The 16,663-nt window shown below is 34.9% G+C and overlaps 1 protein-coding gene across 3 annotated transcripts in view; it reads right to left on the minus strand.

The window, feature by feature from the left end:
- Window positions 1-1,217: 1,217 nt before the first annotated feature.
- LOC135135027 (titin-like) overlaps window positions 1,218-16,663 on the minus strand; it is a 148,485-nt gene continuing 133,039 nt past the window's right edge. For 2 of the 3 annotated variants that reach the window (XM_064063964.1, XM_064063965.1), the window contains 7 exons: window positions 3,996-4,292; window positions 3,653-3,944; window positions 3,257-3,598; window positions 3,051-3,203; window positions 2,880-3,000; window positions 2,169-2,784; window positions 1,218-2,076 (listed from right to left, as the gene is read on the minus strand). In XM_064063964.1, coding sequence (XP_063920034.1) covers window positions 1,442-2,076; window positions 2,169-2,784; window positions 2,880-3,000; window positions 3,051-3,203; window positions 3,257-3,598; window positions 3,653-3,944; window positions 3,996-4,292 — 2,456 coding nt within the window. In that variant the 3' untranslated portion in view covers window positions 1,218-1,441. The remainder of the gene's footprint in view (window positions 2,077-2,168; window positions 2,785-2,879; window positions 3,001-3,050; window positions 3,204-3,256; window positions 3,599-3,652; window positions 3,945-3,995; window positions 4,293-16,663) is intronic. The other variant, XM_064063966.1, reaches the window with a different exon arrangement.

The following is a 16,663-nucleotide window of genomic DNA, read 5'->3' on the forward strand; positions in this document are numbered from 1 at the left end:
CCAGATTAAAGTAATATATTTACAACAACTGCAATTAACAACAGCAAAAACTAGCGAACTGCTTCGTAGCGAAATTAATGAAAGTTGTTAGAAGCTCTCCAAGGAATTAAAGAATCATATGACATTTCATTAAACATTCAATGCGAAACAAATTGGTTTAAGGTTATTTAAAGAGGACTTCCGTCGTCTGAAGTATAGTCCAACATATCCGGCTTTTACGAAAAATGATAAAATTTGAGTTTGCAAATTTGATTTTTTTATGGTAGCCCCTACAAGTCAAAATAAAGATGTGTGTAGAGTTAAAGTGAAGGGAAAGAACCAGGCTGTGCGTATGTTTCAAGTGCGCTTTTCCATTTCAAAATGTTGCGATCGTCAACTTTTTAAGAAACAAATTGCTTTATTAATTTTTTTTGAGTCATCCTGTATCAGCAATTCCAAAAATATGAATGCACTGATTAACGATTTACTGTGGTTACGATGACCTTGAAAAGTTTGCAAGGTTTCACAGGATTCAGTGTTGCAGTTTTAGAGTAAAATTACAAACTATTGTTACAGAATTTTGATTTTTTTTTTCAAAAATTTTAGGTTTAAGGTAAACAACTGAACATACAGACGGATTCACAAGCTCGACGTGCAGGAGTATATTATTTTGTAATTATTTAACAATTGATTACATCAGCTATGCAAAATTTTCAGGTCACGTCATCAGTTTGTTGGTGGGTCGGAACGAATTCTTTGAATCTACAAACATCAGAACGTGGAAAATATACCCAATCGACGTTCAGAATCGTCAAAACAAGTCGACTTACAAAATTCATCAAAGCTAGGATTTCTTGCTAAAGTCTGATGGTTCTGTTTGTATTTTTGGGCCCACTGGGTGCCGAAAACGTTGGAAAACAACAGAACAAACTTGAAAAGTAACACTTCTGACGGTTTTAAACGAATTATTTGAATCCGCAGACGCCAGAATGTGGAAAATATACCCAATCGTCTCCTTTTCACAAAATAGTCGATCCTGCATATCGCAAGTGCGTTCAGAATCGTTAAGTCGAAATACAATATTCAGAACTTATAAAATTCGCCAAAAATATTATTTTTAGCTTAAATCTGATAATTTTCTTGGTATTTCGGATGTCAGATGTTGGAAAACACAAGAAAAAGTTTGTTGGTTGTGCCTAGGCTATTTTCACGTAGATATCTCGATGAAAAGAGGCATCAACAATAATAAATATATTTTATTTTTGTTATAGTTACATAAGTAATAGGTACAGGGGAGGGTACAGCGGCTCTTTAAAACACAAAACGTTAGAACAAGAGAGCAGACCTATAGCTAAGTGTATTTATACATCTTAAGGCACTATAATAGTAAATATAAATATATACATTATACATAAATAGGTACTTTTATTACGTGTTCTTCGAGGTGTTGGGGTAAAACAAGTTAAGTTTTTGGAGAATTCCAAAAAGCGGCAGCTTTTTGAAAGCTGGCACTTTTTGGTTTTTCTCGTCTACCTGCGACCGGAGATTTCGGAAATTTAGAATTTTGATCAACCATATGTTTTGGTGTATGAACTTTATTTTCGTGATTATGCTTAGACATGTAATATTCATTAGATTGCTCTTTGGCTATCACTGCTTGAGTTTTTCTCAAGAGAGAAGGCGATGGACATTTACATTTCACACTACCTACAGGTTTTAAGTTTATATTGTTATTATTATTGTTAGCTGCATTACTGTCAGATACAGACATTTTCTGAACTATTTTCTCTACTTTGGATTTACATACTAAACTTTCATTCTTAGTTTCTACAAATTTTGGGCTACTAAATATCTTTTTTTGTTGTATAGGTGAAGAAATAGTTTTAACACTATTTAATTTGTTGTTGACTTCAAGCATGTTTACTTCATTTTTATCTTTATTACTAAGTTTAGAATTTTGGTCTTTATCAAATCTATTATTAACTACAGTTTTTGGTGATTTTTCGATTTTGTCGAATTTTTTGATAGTTTTGGCTACTGATCTTGATGAGTAAATTGGCAGCCTCTTCAAGCTACCTGTCGAACTTGGTGATTTGCCTGGAATAATAATTTATAGTTAAAATCTGAGTAGTTGTTATAAAACCTAAATAATAATTAACACTCCGTCACAAGCAACAAAATCTACTTACATTTTGCCGTTGCTCTCTTCGTTAAAGTGTCTATTTTACTTTCCAGATTCAACCCGTTAGATTTTTTGGTTTCGTTTATATCGTCGAAACTTGCTTCTGTGCTACTTGATTCGTTAGAACTGTTAGTTTGCTCACTTACGTCCTTCAAACAAGAATTATCTTTGGGAGTATTTAAAACAACCGCGCTCTGCTCCTCAAGCGGTGAAGGCACATCTTCATGGAGAGTTCCTGTGTCTAGTTCCGGTTCTTCGTCGATGGGAATCTTTTTCCCAAACAGCGGGGTAGATGTACAAGAACTAGAAGTCAAGTGTGAGGAACAATCGCTGATTCCGCTGTCGCTACGTTCAGTACAGGCTCTGCCATGTATAGTTTTTTTCGTATCGTCGACATTTTCTTCCAATACAGAAGTAATATTGTCATCGCAAATTAGGTCCACTGGTAAAGATTTAGGTTCTGATTCTAATGAATAAACATTATTCGTTTCCTCTTCGTTTAAACTCGACATTCTTCCCGTTATTGACGCCCTCGGGGTGTTGGGGTTAGAATTGGCAGAGTTTCTTCTACTTGCTGAAAGTGTTGCCATTCTTCCAAGTGCGCGGATAGCATTGCCCGTTTTCTAGTAAGCAACACATCAAACAAACATGCAAGCACGATTAAAATAAAGCAAGCAAAATAAAAGTCAATAAAAGTATAAACACAAACGTAATGTACCTGCCACTTCCGCCTAATTATGAATTTCTTAAGTTTATCTGTTGAAAGTACTACCGTACTTTTGTGATTTTCGGGGTCCAACCAAATATGTTTCAAGCACTGTTCGGCAGACAAGCGATCACTGAAATTTTTTTTGTCAAGTTGGAAACGATAGAAAGTGCCGGTACTTACTCTTTTCTTTTAACTAGTAGTGCACCGATGAAATCTCGAGCATGTTGTGACACCGTATTAAATGCTTCGTCTTCGAAATCGTAGTCAGCCCTGGTGATATTGGCGAAAGTTTCAGCATCATTGTCTCCCATAAAAGGTGAAAGACCGGATAATCTGGAAACAATTAGGATAAGAAGACGAAATTTCACTTCATAAATTTTCATTACAATACGTAACAGATGACACCTAAAGACCACATATCTGATTCGACTCCTATAGGTTCGTAATTGATGATTTCCGGAGGAATAAACTCCGGGGTACCGAAGAGTACCCGAATTGGTTTGTCTGGATTGAGTTTCTGAGCTAACCCAAAATCGATGATCTTGATTTCGTGAGATGTCCTCGTGTGACACATAATGTTTTCAGGCTTTAAATCTAAATGGACTATATTTAGACTATGCATGTAGGCTACACCTTCGCAGATTTGACGCATGAAGAGAATACAGTCTTTTTCAGTCAAAGTGAAGTCATCAGCGACCACACGTTCAAATAATTCACCACCGGAAATACTAAAATAGTCACAAATATTTAGTTACAAAAACGACATAAAATCCACAACTTACTATTCCGTAACCATGACCATTTCTTTGGGATTCTCGAAGGCTGCAGCCAACTGCAACAGCTTCTGATGCCTGAGGAGATTCATAATATCAATCTCGTCTTGTACTTTATCTCTGTCTTTGGAAGTTCTGCATTTAATAAATTTAGCAGCAAGTTTCTGCGACGTTGTTTTCTCTATCACTTTGTGAACCACCCCGAAACGTCCTTTTCCGAGTTCTTCCATTACTTCGTACCTCAGTTTAAACTCTGGTCCAGGTTCTAAAGCGACAATTCTTGGTTCGAAGGCCGAATCACCTGAAACGATATCTATAAAATTAACACTCACTTCTAGGACCACCGTTTTACTTTTCTCCTCTAGAAGAAGAGTATCCGATTCTTGACTAGGTTTGCTGTATCCGTGGACATTCTGTGCCCGAACTCGAAAAATGTATCGAGCTCCAGGTTGCAGCCCACTTATTGTGTAACTAAGGGAGTAGCAGTCTTCGGTTGCGGTGGTCCAGACGTCGCTGCCCGCTAAAGAGTATTCGACAGCGTATCCGGTAACTATTTTGCCGCCATCGTAAGGTGAGCTGCTCCACGCTACGGTGACGCTGTCCATGTTGGCCGAGACGCAAGGCGTTCCGCTTGGTGCATCCGGAGGACCTGGGAAAAAATAAATATAGGTATATCATATTCAGTGCGTGACCAATTCATTTAACAAGTCGGTACCGGAATTTCCAGTTTTGTAGTTCGTATTAGTGGTTTCTATCAGGGTCTCAATACATATTTATGATAGCAACAAAACTTTAACTTCGTTCATGCTTCAAATAAAATTTTAATTGGTAGGAAATGTGTTTAATGAGTTCTACGTAAACCGTTCAGATGAGCAATGCAATTTTAAATTTTGCCATAAAATCCGAGAACAAATAAAAACTGTTGTTTGTGTGATGTATTGGTATTTGCTCGTACTTAAGCAATATGATCGAAAGAAGTCCTGTAATAGAACGTACATATTATGCGGATTCTGGATTCTAAATTTTGGGTGTTGACCGAAGCCGGCACTTAGGCCTCGCCTTTGGGCCCATATCAGGGTTTTTTCCAGCTCCTCTACTCGTCAAGCCACCCAACTGAGTAATGCAGAGGGTGAGAACTCCCTGATTTTTGCCATACTAGGCCAGATAGATATTGTGTGAAATTTGTTTTTAATATGATTATGTTGGTATTTGGTAGCTATTTGACACATTATTGGCCAATTATTATTTGACCGTAACTATCAAACTGAACAAGGAACGCGTTGGTGAATTTTTTACGATCATATGGTATCTATATACAGTCGAGTGGCATTAAGGAACGTTATTGTGGCCAGTATTTAGAAGAGAATGGGACCTGGTGAACCAGCGTAGGAAAAATTTAGACCGACGCCTGGAAGGATTTAAGATTTGGATACTGACATCGACGTTGGAAAATGGTGTTTTGTCTTTGAAGTAATTTGAAAGAATATCCGGGACCCCTTATGTCCTGTTTTTGAAGTGATTTGAAAGAATTTCGGGGACTACCTTTGGGTCTGGTTTCTGAAGTAGTTTGAAAGAATTTCGGGAATCTTTCTGTATAGCATTTTTAAAACAATTTGAAATAAGCTCGTTGACCACTTGTGTTTTATTTTGAAGTAGTTAGTTTGAAATAATCTTGGAATAACGTGAACCGTGATGTCTTGTATTTTGAGAAATTTCAAGGAATCTTGGGAATTTTTCTGTGCATTGTTTTTGAAGTAATTTGAAAGAACCTCAGGGATCTTCCTGTATATTGTTTTTGAAGCGGTTTGAAAGAATCTCGGGGTCCCACTGCGTTTTGTTTTTGAAGAAGTTTGAAAGAATCTCAGAAACCCGTATTCCGCAATGTCTTGTGTTAGAACTCATTTGAAAAAATCTGTGAATATTGTTTTTAAAGCATTTTGAAGTAATATCGGGGACCCATTGTGTTTTCTTTTGAAGTAGTTTGAATGATCTCGGGGACTCCCTGTGCATTTCGTTTTTAAAGTAATTTGAAATAATCTCGGGGACTCCTTGTGTTTTGTTTTTGAAGTAATTTGAAAGAATCTAGGGGAGTCTCTGTGGAACTTGTTTTTAAAGTAATTTGAAAGAATCTTGGGCATATATTTTCATGTGTGTTATTTTTGAAGCAATTGATCAGGATCTCGGAAATTCCTTGTGTCTCGTTTTTGGAGTAATTTGAAATAATCTCGGGGAACTGTTGTGTTTTGTTTTTGAAGTAGTTTGAAAGAATCTCGGGGAATTCCTGTAGATCTTGTTTTTAAAGCATTTTGAAGTAATTTCGGGGACCCATTGTGTTTTATTTTGAAGTAGTTTGAACACCTCGGAGACTCCCTGTGGATCTTGTTTTTAAAGTAAGTAATTTGAAATAATCTCGGGGATCCCTTGTGTTTTGTTTTTGAAATACTTTGAAAGAATCTTGGAGACTCCCTGTCGGTTGTGTTTTAAAGTAATTTGAAATAATGTCGGGGACCCCCCGTCTTTTGTTTTTGAAGTAGTTTGAAAGAATTTCGGGGATCCCTTGTGTTTTATTTTTGAAATTATTTGAAAGAATTTTAGGGGCACTTTGTGTTTTGTTTTTGAAGTAGTTTGAAAGAATGCCGGAATCGCGTGATCCGCAGGCGCGGATACAGGATTTCGTTCATAGGGGGGCAATTTTTGTACAATTTTACCTATCTACCAGAAATTCGTTCTAAACAAAAAAATTTATAAAATTTTAGCTAGTATACTCTTTTTCACATAACATGGGTGACATTTGGTTCTTTTCATTACAGGTATAGTGTACAGTAGAACCTCGATAATCCTAATTAATTGGGAAAAAGGTGTGTTCGGATTAACGATTTGTTCGAATCAGCAATTTTATCAAAAATCTGAAAAGGAATTGAATAACAACTTCATACACAACTGAAAACAAACTTCAAGAAGTAAACCTAAATTTTATTAAACAAAAATGAAAGAATTCTTAAGCAACAATGGATAATAATAGATACATTCTAAAAAAATTGGTCTAAAGAGTTTAGACAGTACTTCCCTCGCTGTCGGAAACTTGACGACTGCATGCCTATTATGTTTTTTTTTCTCATTACATTTTTGTAGTGGGAATTTAAAAAAAAATTGTGATGACGTCATCAACATTTTTGCAAGGACACGTATATCAGTTGGGATAGATGTAGTGTAATACTAAGAATAAAATTATTGTGTTCCCAAATTTTCGGGAAAATGAATTGGGTCGTTTTGAATATTGATTTCTTATAATCAATAAAATAACGAAACAATTTACTCACGTATACGGCGCCGGTGTGTAATATCTAGAGAGCGGATTTCTGTCGGGCTAGGCAAGGCCAAACTCGGTACGGCTCGCACGTGATGCGAATTCATTGCCGTTGCGGACTGCACTTCGTTTATTTGAGATTAGAATAACGTTGTTTCGTTGCACTCTGCTGTTAATTCCTGTTCTCATTTACTTAGCCGTTTGATTAATAAATCGTTAATTATATTTATGGAATCCAGCACGTCCCCCCCTATAATCGTGACGTAGCCCGACAGAAATCCGCTGTCTAGTATATGAGGGGCAACTGAAAATCGTTTATGTATAAACATTCTTAATTTAAGATGACGAGCGTAACAGCATACGTGAGAGTCAAACAGACAAACTGTAAACAAAACGACCATCGGTTTTATTGCTTCGACTTCCGCTTATTATATAAAACATTGGGTTTTATTTTAATTCTTGACGGTGAAATTCACAATTGGTTGATTATAAACATGTCTATTTCACATTCGCGGAACCAAGTGAACGCATAAAACAAATGCAGGTCTGTAATGTTAAAGTCGATGTAAATAAGCGTGCTACCCTTATGTTTCAACCGAGTTTTTCCTTTAACAAATTTTGTGTCTACCAAATTGGGTTGGTTGGGGTGTAATACTAATAATAAGTGTTGCCTTTAATTTAATCAATAAAATAAATTGACTTCATTAATTTTTTTGAACCACCTCTTAAGAAAATCTAAAAAATATGAATGGAATGATAAATCACAAGTACAAACTCATCATATTTTTTGCATTTTAGATAGGATTTATTCAGCAAAATTTAAGGGTGACGTCATCAATTTTTTTAGGAGGGATGAACAAATACATTTTGAACAAAAGTTTACCATGCTTATAATAACTTTAAAATATTCCCAAGATTTCAAAGCATTCGGTTTTGTAGTTCCTGATTAAATCAATAAAATAAATTTACGCATTCATTAATTTTTTTGAGTCACCCTGTATATGCAAACCGAAAAAATTTGAATGGAATGATAAATCACAAGAAGAGACTCACCATATTTTGTACATTTTAGATAGGATTTATTCAGCAAACTTTTGAGCTGACGTCATCAAGTTTTTGGAGGGGATAAGCAAATATTTTTTGACTAAAGATTTATGATGCTCTTTATAGCCTTAAAACATCTGCAACATTTCAAAGCATTCTGGTTAGCAGATTAAAAATTAAATTTCAAAATGTTGTTTTATAATTTTGATTTTTTTTCCAAAAATCTGGACGTTTCGGGTGAAAAGTCGATTCAGAGTTGTAAACTACATGTGTAGGACTATGTTATTTTATACAATTGAAAACCCATTTACTATGTACAATTTTGAAGTGACGTCATCGCATTAGTGGTGGGGATGATTAGACAAATTTTGGTTAGCGTTTTACCATTTACATGATATTCTTAATATAAGTACAAAATTTCACAGCAATCGGTCGAGTACTTTCGGAGATTATCTGTCTAATAAAAATCCGGGACAACAGACGGACAGACGGACGGACAGACGGACAGACAGACGGAAATGGGAGACCTATTTCTTCGTCTTCTAGGGGTCATGAAAGATCGAGAAAACGTAAAAGTAGAGAGTCGGCCGACGGACTCGATTACAATACTTCCTTTGCTTACGCTCGGGAAATAAAAATATAACCCTGTGACCATAAACACGCTATCTTTTGGAATAAACACCCCAGGATCTATACCCTGAAATTTTTCAGAATTTTTAGATGAATTTTTCAAAAATGAAATTTTCCATTATGTATTCGTATTACCTCCATTATACAAATTTCGACCCATTCTCGACGATTTTCGAAATTTAACTAAATATTTTCTTATAGATTTTGGACCACAGAAGTCACTTCTGGCTTCATTTCTTCGATAACTTAAACCATTTTTCCAGAATCGTTGAAATATCGCAATTTTTAAAAATTTCGAAAAATTTGAATTTCACAGCGAATTTTTCGAAAATATTGCTCCGTTACCATAAACATGGTATATTTTTGGAATCAGCACGTCGGGATATACAAATATATAAAATCGTTAGACTGAGAAAAACACAGGTGGGCGGGGTTAGTACTTGCTAAGGTAAGAGTGATTTTGGCAGATGACATATCTTCTAAGAAAAGAGAGGGCGGGTGGGCGGGACTAGTACTTTCTAAGATAAGAGTGATTTTGGCAAATGAGGTATTCTCTAAGAAAGGAGAGGGTGGGTGGGCGGGGCTAGTATTTGTTAAGATAAGACTGGTTTTGGTAAATGACTGAACAATATTAAGAGTAATCACTGAAATGAAGAGGGGGTGGATGGACGGAGCTATTGCTTGCTTATGAAAAACTCTAAACAAAAGTTAAACTTAGCCCCACCAACCCACCCGTACTCTCATTTGTTTTCCTTTTGAAATTAAAAATAAATCGTGTAGCAAATAGTATAACAAATAAAAAATACGATTAGCGCTTTTTTTTTTCTTTTTTTAGCAGCCTACGATCTATTAGTTCCCATTGCCACTCTACAAAAAGAATATAATTAGCCCCGCCCACCCATCCCGCCCTCATTTCGGCGATTCATTTGATATAGCCATAATGACACGTGGATCGCATACTCAACAGAAATAAAATCGTTAGAATGACAAAAACACGCAGGTGGGCGGGGCTAGTACCTGCTAAGATAAGAGTGATTTTGGCAGATGACATATTTTCTAAGAAAAGAGAGGGCGGGTGGGCGGGGCCAGTACTTAATAAGATAAGAGTGATTTTGGCAAATGAGATGCACTCTAAGAAAAGGGAGGTTGGGTGGGCGGGGCTAGTATTCGTTAAGGTAAGACTGATTTTGGTAAATAACTGAACAATCTTAAGAGTAATCACTGGAATGAAGAGGGGGTGGATCGACGGAGCCATTGCTTGCTTATGAAAAACTCTGTAAACAGAAGTAAAACTTATATATATATCTCTGAATTTTTTCAGAATTTTTAGAAAATTTTTTCGAAAATGAAATTTTTCTCATGCAAATTTCGACCCATTTTCGACGATTTTCGAAATTTAACCAAATACTTTCTCAAAGAATTTTGCGTCTCCGATAACTTCATCCGTTTTTCCAGAATTAGTTAATTAATTCAGTGCTTTGAAATATCGCAATTTATAAAAAATTCAAAATATTCCATACAACATATGCAGAAAGATCTTGCGTCATTTTTGGAAGTAGATGCATGTTTTCAAGTTCAGATCGGATTGCAGAGTTTTTGTTCGGATTAAAGAGGCATCGACTTCAAATAGTCTCTGTTCGGATTACTGGATGTTGAGACAATCGTGAGTTCGGATTATAGAGGTTGTACTGTATTTACAAAATGAAATATGATTTCAAAATTTTGAAATTGGTCAAAATAAAGTACCTCTGTCGTGTGTCAGGGGGGGGGGGGCAATTGCACCCACTGCCCCCTCCCTGGATCCGCGCCTGGTGATCCGTGATGTTTTGTAAAATAAGATCCACAAGATCCTTTCAAATTACTTCAAAGGAAGTAATTTGAAGGAATCTCGGGGATCTTTCTGGTAATGTTTTTAAAACAGTTGAAAAAAATCCCAGCGGTTCCTTGTGACTTGTTTTTGACGTAATTTGAAAGCATCTTGGGGACCCCTTGTGTTTTGTTGTTCAAGTCATTTGAAAGGATTTTGGAGACATTTCGTGTTTTTTTTTGAAGTAGTTTGAAATAATTTCGGAATCCCGTGATACGTGATGTTTCGTCCTTGAAATCATTTGAAAGTATCTGGGGAACCCCTCGTATTTTATTTTTGAAGTACTCGTAGTTTGACAGAATGTCGAGATTCCATGATCTGTGATGTCTTGTTTTTGAAGTAATTTGAAAGAATCTCGAGAATTCTTGTCTTGTTTTCGAAGAAATTTGAAAAAATGTCGAGGAACCTTTGTGTTTTGTTTTTGAAGTAGTTTGAAAGAATCTCGGAATCTAGTGATCTGTGATGTCTTGTCATTGAAGTAATTTGAAAGAATCTTGGGAATCTTCCTGAATATTGTTTTTGAAGCAATTTACTAAAATCTCGGGAATTCCTTGCGTCCCGTTTTTGGAGTTATTTGAAATAATCTCGGGGACCACTTCTTATGTTTTGTTTGTGAACCAGTTTGAAAGAGTCTCAGGGATTCATTATTGTCTTATTTTTAAAGTAATTTGGAACAAACTCGGAGTCCCGTGATCAGAGGCAAATGGGACTTGCAGTGTAAAAAAAAACTTGTAGAACTTGTTTTAAACTCATTAAAGTGTCTTACTTTAATCACCTGTACTCCGCCATTATGTTTGATTCGAACGCATTATGTTACGAAAAGATAATCTGTTGACTTACTTATATTTGGTATGGCGCGGAGTGTTAGCTCCAACATCTCCACTGACGATAGGAAACATATTCGATTAACAAGTGCTCCACAAATATGAATGCATTGATAAAGCGCAAGGCTGTAGTTATATTTCTAGTGAGTTGGCCCATTGGAAAATGTTCCGATCATTTCAAGGACACGTATGCCAATTTCGATACGTGCAATGTAATATTATTAATAATAAAAAATGAGGTGTACCGTTCTTGATTTAAACAATAAAAATTATAGTAATAATATAACAAAATAAAGCTGACTCATAAAACACAAATACAGCAGTTTTGTATTAAGTAGTGGGTGGAGATGATCAGACACATTTTGGTTAGCGTTTTTCCATCTAGACGATATTAAAATGTACTAATCTGGCGTTATGCAAAAACGAAAAAAAAAATTATAGGGCAAAGCAGAGCGCACAATCATTAGTAAATCACAATTGTAGTAATTCGCTCGTAAACGCCTTGACCTCTCTTGAAAAATTATTTGGCACCTCGTTAAAAAGGTCAGTTCTCACACTAGTTGCATAATAATTGTATTTTGTACGACAATCATTGTGCAACTAGCGTTCGAAATGGCATTTTGCCTACAAGAAAAAAAATTCGACGAGGTGCTTGTCGAGTTAAAGAATTAATCGAGAGAGTTTGGCCAACTCATTTTTTTGCTATTTCATTTTAACAATAACTAAGTTTGTAAAATATTAATCAAATTCACGCACTATGTACGAAAATAAATTTCTTAAAATGTTATCAGTAATGTTAAACAATGACTACTAAACAAATCTGCACAAAAAACAACAATTTTAATGAACATGTCAAATAAGAATGTGCTATGCAAAATGTTGCAGAACATAATTTTAACGACTTTGTATTATTTATGCTTTTGTTTACTTGAAGTCTAGCATATTCAGTGGGTGTTAAATGCAAAACCTTTAAACTTCATTAATACAGTAGAAGTTTGATTGTTCGGGATAATTAGGATTTTAGTCATGCCATACTATCACATGTGCTGGATTATAGCACCTTTACGGCAAATCTAGTAATACTTAGGTACTGTTTACTGATTAAAATTTAAAATTAAATTTTTTTTTTTGAGATTCACTCTCGTTCATTTCTTAAACTTGTAACATGACGAATTTCAAAGGAGAGGAGTGTTGCAAATTCTAATAATAAAAATTTGTCAAAGATTAATTATTTCATTTTGAGAAATAGTAAACTTATTTTATGATAACAGTGTAAGAAAAAAGTGTCGTTGACTTGAGCTAAGCGACCACTTGGACTGTATTCTTATACTGGTACACAATGATATAACGTATATACTCGCATGGTTAACGCTGAAGAAGTTAAAACAAGATACCTTATAGTAACTCTCAATCAAAAAAACTTTATTATTAAGTACTACAGAAACATAGAAAGCCTTATATTTTGCCTCTTTGTTTTAATATGTGTAGACTCCTTTTCACAACATGAATTTTAAAACATATTTAAAATGGAAAATTCGTATAGGGAAATATCGATTTAGCAATTAGGCTCCGCCCATCGGTCTGACCATGATACAAGTAAATATGGTATGGACATACGCAGGTTTGCTGACGTCACCTGGCTGTATTCAGGCGGGAAATTGAAATATTTACCGAGCCCAACTAAAGTCACTAGATCTACTATTACTTTTAGAAAGTACGGCAAACTGCCTGTGGTCGGAATTCGACAGAGAGGAACCTAACCTATGTGTTAAACAAAGATAGCGCGAGGCTAGTAATTTTCGCTATCTGTCAACGAAAGGTTGATGTGTTTACGATTTGAGGTTACGACAGACTGTACTAGAATTATTGAGTTAACGGACCGGAAAGAACATTATTCCAGTTCCAAAGTAACTCCAGCCCTATTCAACGAGAAAGTGTCACCGGTAACCAGCAAACAGTCGTGGAAGACGTGTTACCACCAAGGCAATTGACGGCCAAATGACAGTAACAGGATCGCCATACTGGAAGCAAAAAATACCTGCTGTCGAAAAGACGGAGCATAACAAGGACACAGATATTTTCTTATTATTTGCTATCATCCCCGCTATTTTTTTAACAACGCTAGGTCGCTAGCAAACCACCAATTTGTTTTTACGCATCAGTCTGGTAACAATAAACAATAACCCTCATAACCACAAAAACTCATAACTGCCTCATAACCCTTAAAATTGATATTTGACATCAGATGTCAACACAGAAGTGGAAGGTCATTCATTCCACATGACGTCAGATAACGTTGCGCAGAAGAAGACGAGTTTTGGTTCATGGGATGTCCATACCATATTTACTTGTATCATGGGTCTGACAACGAATGGAAAATTCATTACGATTGGTATCGAGACGGATGGGTGGGGCTTCTCTTTTGTTTTTTTTTTTAATTAATGCATTTAGCTTTCTTTGTATAACACGATTACTTAAGATCATATTTCAAATGGTAATTTACGGCGAATAAAAAAAATCATCAGAATTGAGAGAATCAATTTCATCTTCTACCTATTTTAAATCTAATTTTTGAATAAAAAACGACTTTTGTTAAAAAACGTGTATATTGCATATTTTTAACTCTCGGCTTCGCCTCGAGTGAAAATTTTTAGACTATAGAGCTCTAATTTCGATTTAAAATAGTTTCGATATGGGAACATTGACTCAAAAGAAAAATAATTTTCACATTTTTATATTTATAGTTAGTAAGTTAAGGTGAAGTGGAGGAATGAATTTACTCAGTGACTTTGTTAGATAACTTCAAAGTATTTACTGAATGATTTGATATGACTTTGTATTTTAGGTCTCATATATATTGCATAAAATCAATTGAAAAATATTGCATATTCCTCAACTCTCGCCTTCGCCTCGCGTAGAAATTTCTTGTCTAAAGAACTCTAAATTCGAACTAAATGAGTTGAAGTGCGGAAATATTTACTTAAAAACAAAAATATTTTTCATATTCGTATGTAGGTATAGTACGGAATCTTAATTTTACCCGAGGCGAAGCCGAGAGTTGAACTTACTTAGTGACTTCGATGGTATAAATATTTGCTCCCATGATTGATATTGATAAGAAAATTACTGAAACATTTTTTGACCTTGTATTTTAGGGTTATCATATACATATTTTTGAATGAAAAATGGTCTCTAAAAACGTATATAATTCACAATTATAATTCACAATTTAGAATTCTCGGCTTCGCCACGTCTGAAAATTCCTTGTATAATTTCAATTTAAAACAATAATTATGATACGAAAAAAATATATTTTTTTTATCTTCTTACGAACGTAAGTCTTAATTTCACCCGAGGCGAAGCCGAGCGTTGAATTTAATCATCCACTTTAATAGCAAAAATTAAAAATATTTGTCCGGTAATTACATATTCTTCAACTCTCGGCTTCGCCTCGAGAGGAAATTTCTCGATTGTAGAGTCTAATTTCGATCCAAAATAGTTTCATTGTGGGAACCCTTGACTTAAAGAGAAAATTAATTTCCATTTTCTTATGTGAAGTACGTAATCTTACTTTTAACCGAGGCGAAGCCGAGGGTTGAATTTACTCAGTCACTCTGGTCGTTCAACTACGAAATTATATTTTGCATTTTTTTTCTTAATATATATAGTCATCTTTTCACAACAAGAAACTTTGAACATGATTAAAATGGTACATTTTTGGAAGAAATTATGGATTTTGCAATTATGGGGCGGAGTCTATTTGTAAAATCGATGTTTCCTTGTACAAATTTTCCATTTTCATGTTGTGAAAAGGAATCTACACATATTAAAACAATAAGACAAAATCTAGGCCCGCCCACCCGCCCTATTTCAATTGTGATGATTTTTTTTATTCGTCGTGAACTAATGCGGCGGAACTTAAATCCAAAGTACTTATTTCTTTACAAGAAATTATAAACATGTTTTTGAGTATCGTGTTGTTCGAAGAATACAATGTATATTTAGAAAAAAAGGCAAAATATTAACCCTTCCCACCCACCCCATCTCAGTTGTGATGATTTTTTTTATTCTTAAAAACTTAAACCACGTTTGATATTGCAAATTTTTGTAAGGAAATATGGATTTTGCAATTAGGCTCCGCCCCTAGGTCTGCTAACGAATGAAAACTTCATTACTATTTAGATCAGGGCAGGTATGGGTGGGGCTTACTTTTTGGCTTTAATTTTTTCTTAATATACATACATATACGTGATACTCAAAAACATGTTTTTATTTCTCGTAGAGAAATAAGGATTTTGCAATTAAGCTCAGCCCTCTGGCTCAAAACGAATAAAAAAATCATCAGAATTGGGAAAGGGTGGGTGGGCGGGGCTTATATTTAGCCTTTTGTAGAATTCTAATTTTGACCTAAAACAGTTTGATTTGGGAAACATTGACTCGAAAGAAAAATAATGTTGAAATTGTTACATTGAAAATAAGTCCTTTTCCTTTTGCCTGAGGCGAAGCCGAGGATTGAAATTACCGACGGACTTTAACAATATAACAACAAAATATTTACTAAATGATAAAATAATTCTTGAAAAATTGATTTCACTTTTTATTTTAAATCTGATTTTTTAACGAAAAACGGTTTCTGTTAAAAAACGTGTATATTGCATATTTTTAATTCTCGATTTCGCCTCGAGCGGAAATTTCTTGACTGTGGAGCTCCAATTTCGATCTAAAATAGTTTGATATGGAAAATATTAACTTAAAAAAATGTTCACTTTGTTATATTCGTAGTACGTAAGTAACAAATTATTCATAGGCAGATAATGATAAAAAAAACGCCGGTATATGCACGATCTTCCATTAAAGGTTTTGTGTCTGGTACAGTAATTTCTACAAGAGTTTCATTAATCCTTCGAGTTATAGTAGGCCATCCACTTTGTTTGTAAGTTGGTACTATTCACAAACTGTCAAGTTCAATTAGAAAATTGACGTTTGATGTCAAAGTCGCGCGTTGCTATTATTCTAGTAGGTATGTGAGTGCGCAGTGATTTTAAAAATCCATTGCCTACTAGATATCAAACATTAATGAAAGCCATGTATAATAAGAAAATATTAGTTTAAATGTTCTGATATGGATTTAAATAATCTTGTACTACAAATATGGTATTGAAGGAGTTATTAACTTCTTTTTTACTTCCCGAGCATAAAATTGCGAAATTGTGACTGAATGAATGGTTAATTTCATGTATTTTCGATGTTTCATGAAGTATTATGTGAGTAGAGTATGAAAAGGTAGAGTCAAATTAGTGAACAATATCTGGACATAGCATGTATAGCCTCGTTCGCAAATGGCCTAA

This window comes from Zophobas morio, unplaced genomic scaffold (genome assembly GCF_036711695.1).
Source record: "Zophobas morio isolate AGI-343-1 ecotype UQ-CSIRO unplaced genomic scaffold, CSIRO_AGI_Zmor_V1 ptg000024l, whole genome shotgun sequence".
NCBI classification, from domain to species: Eukaryota; Metazoa; Arthropoda; class Insecta; order Coleoptera; family Tenebrionidae; genus Zophobas; species Zophobas morio.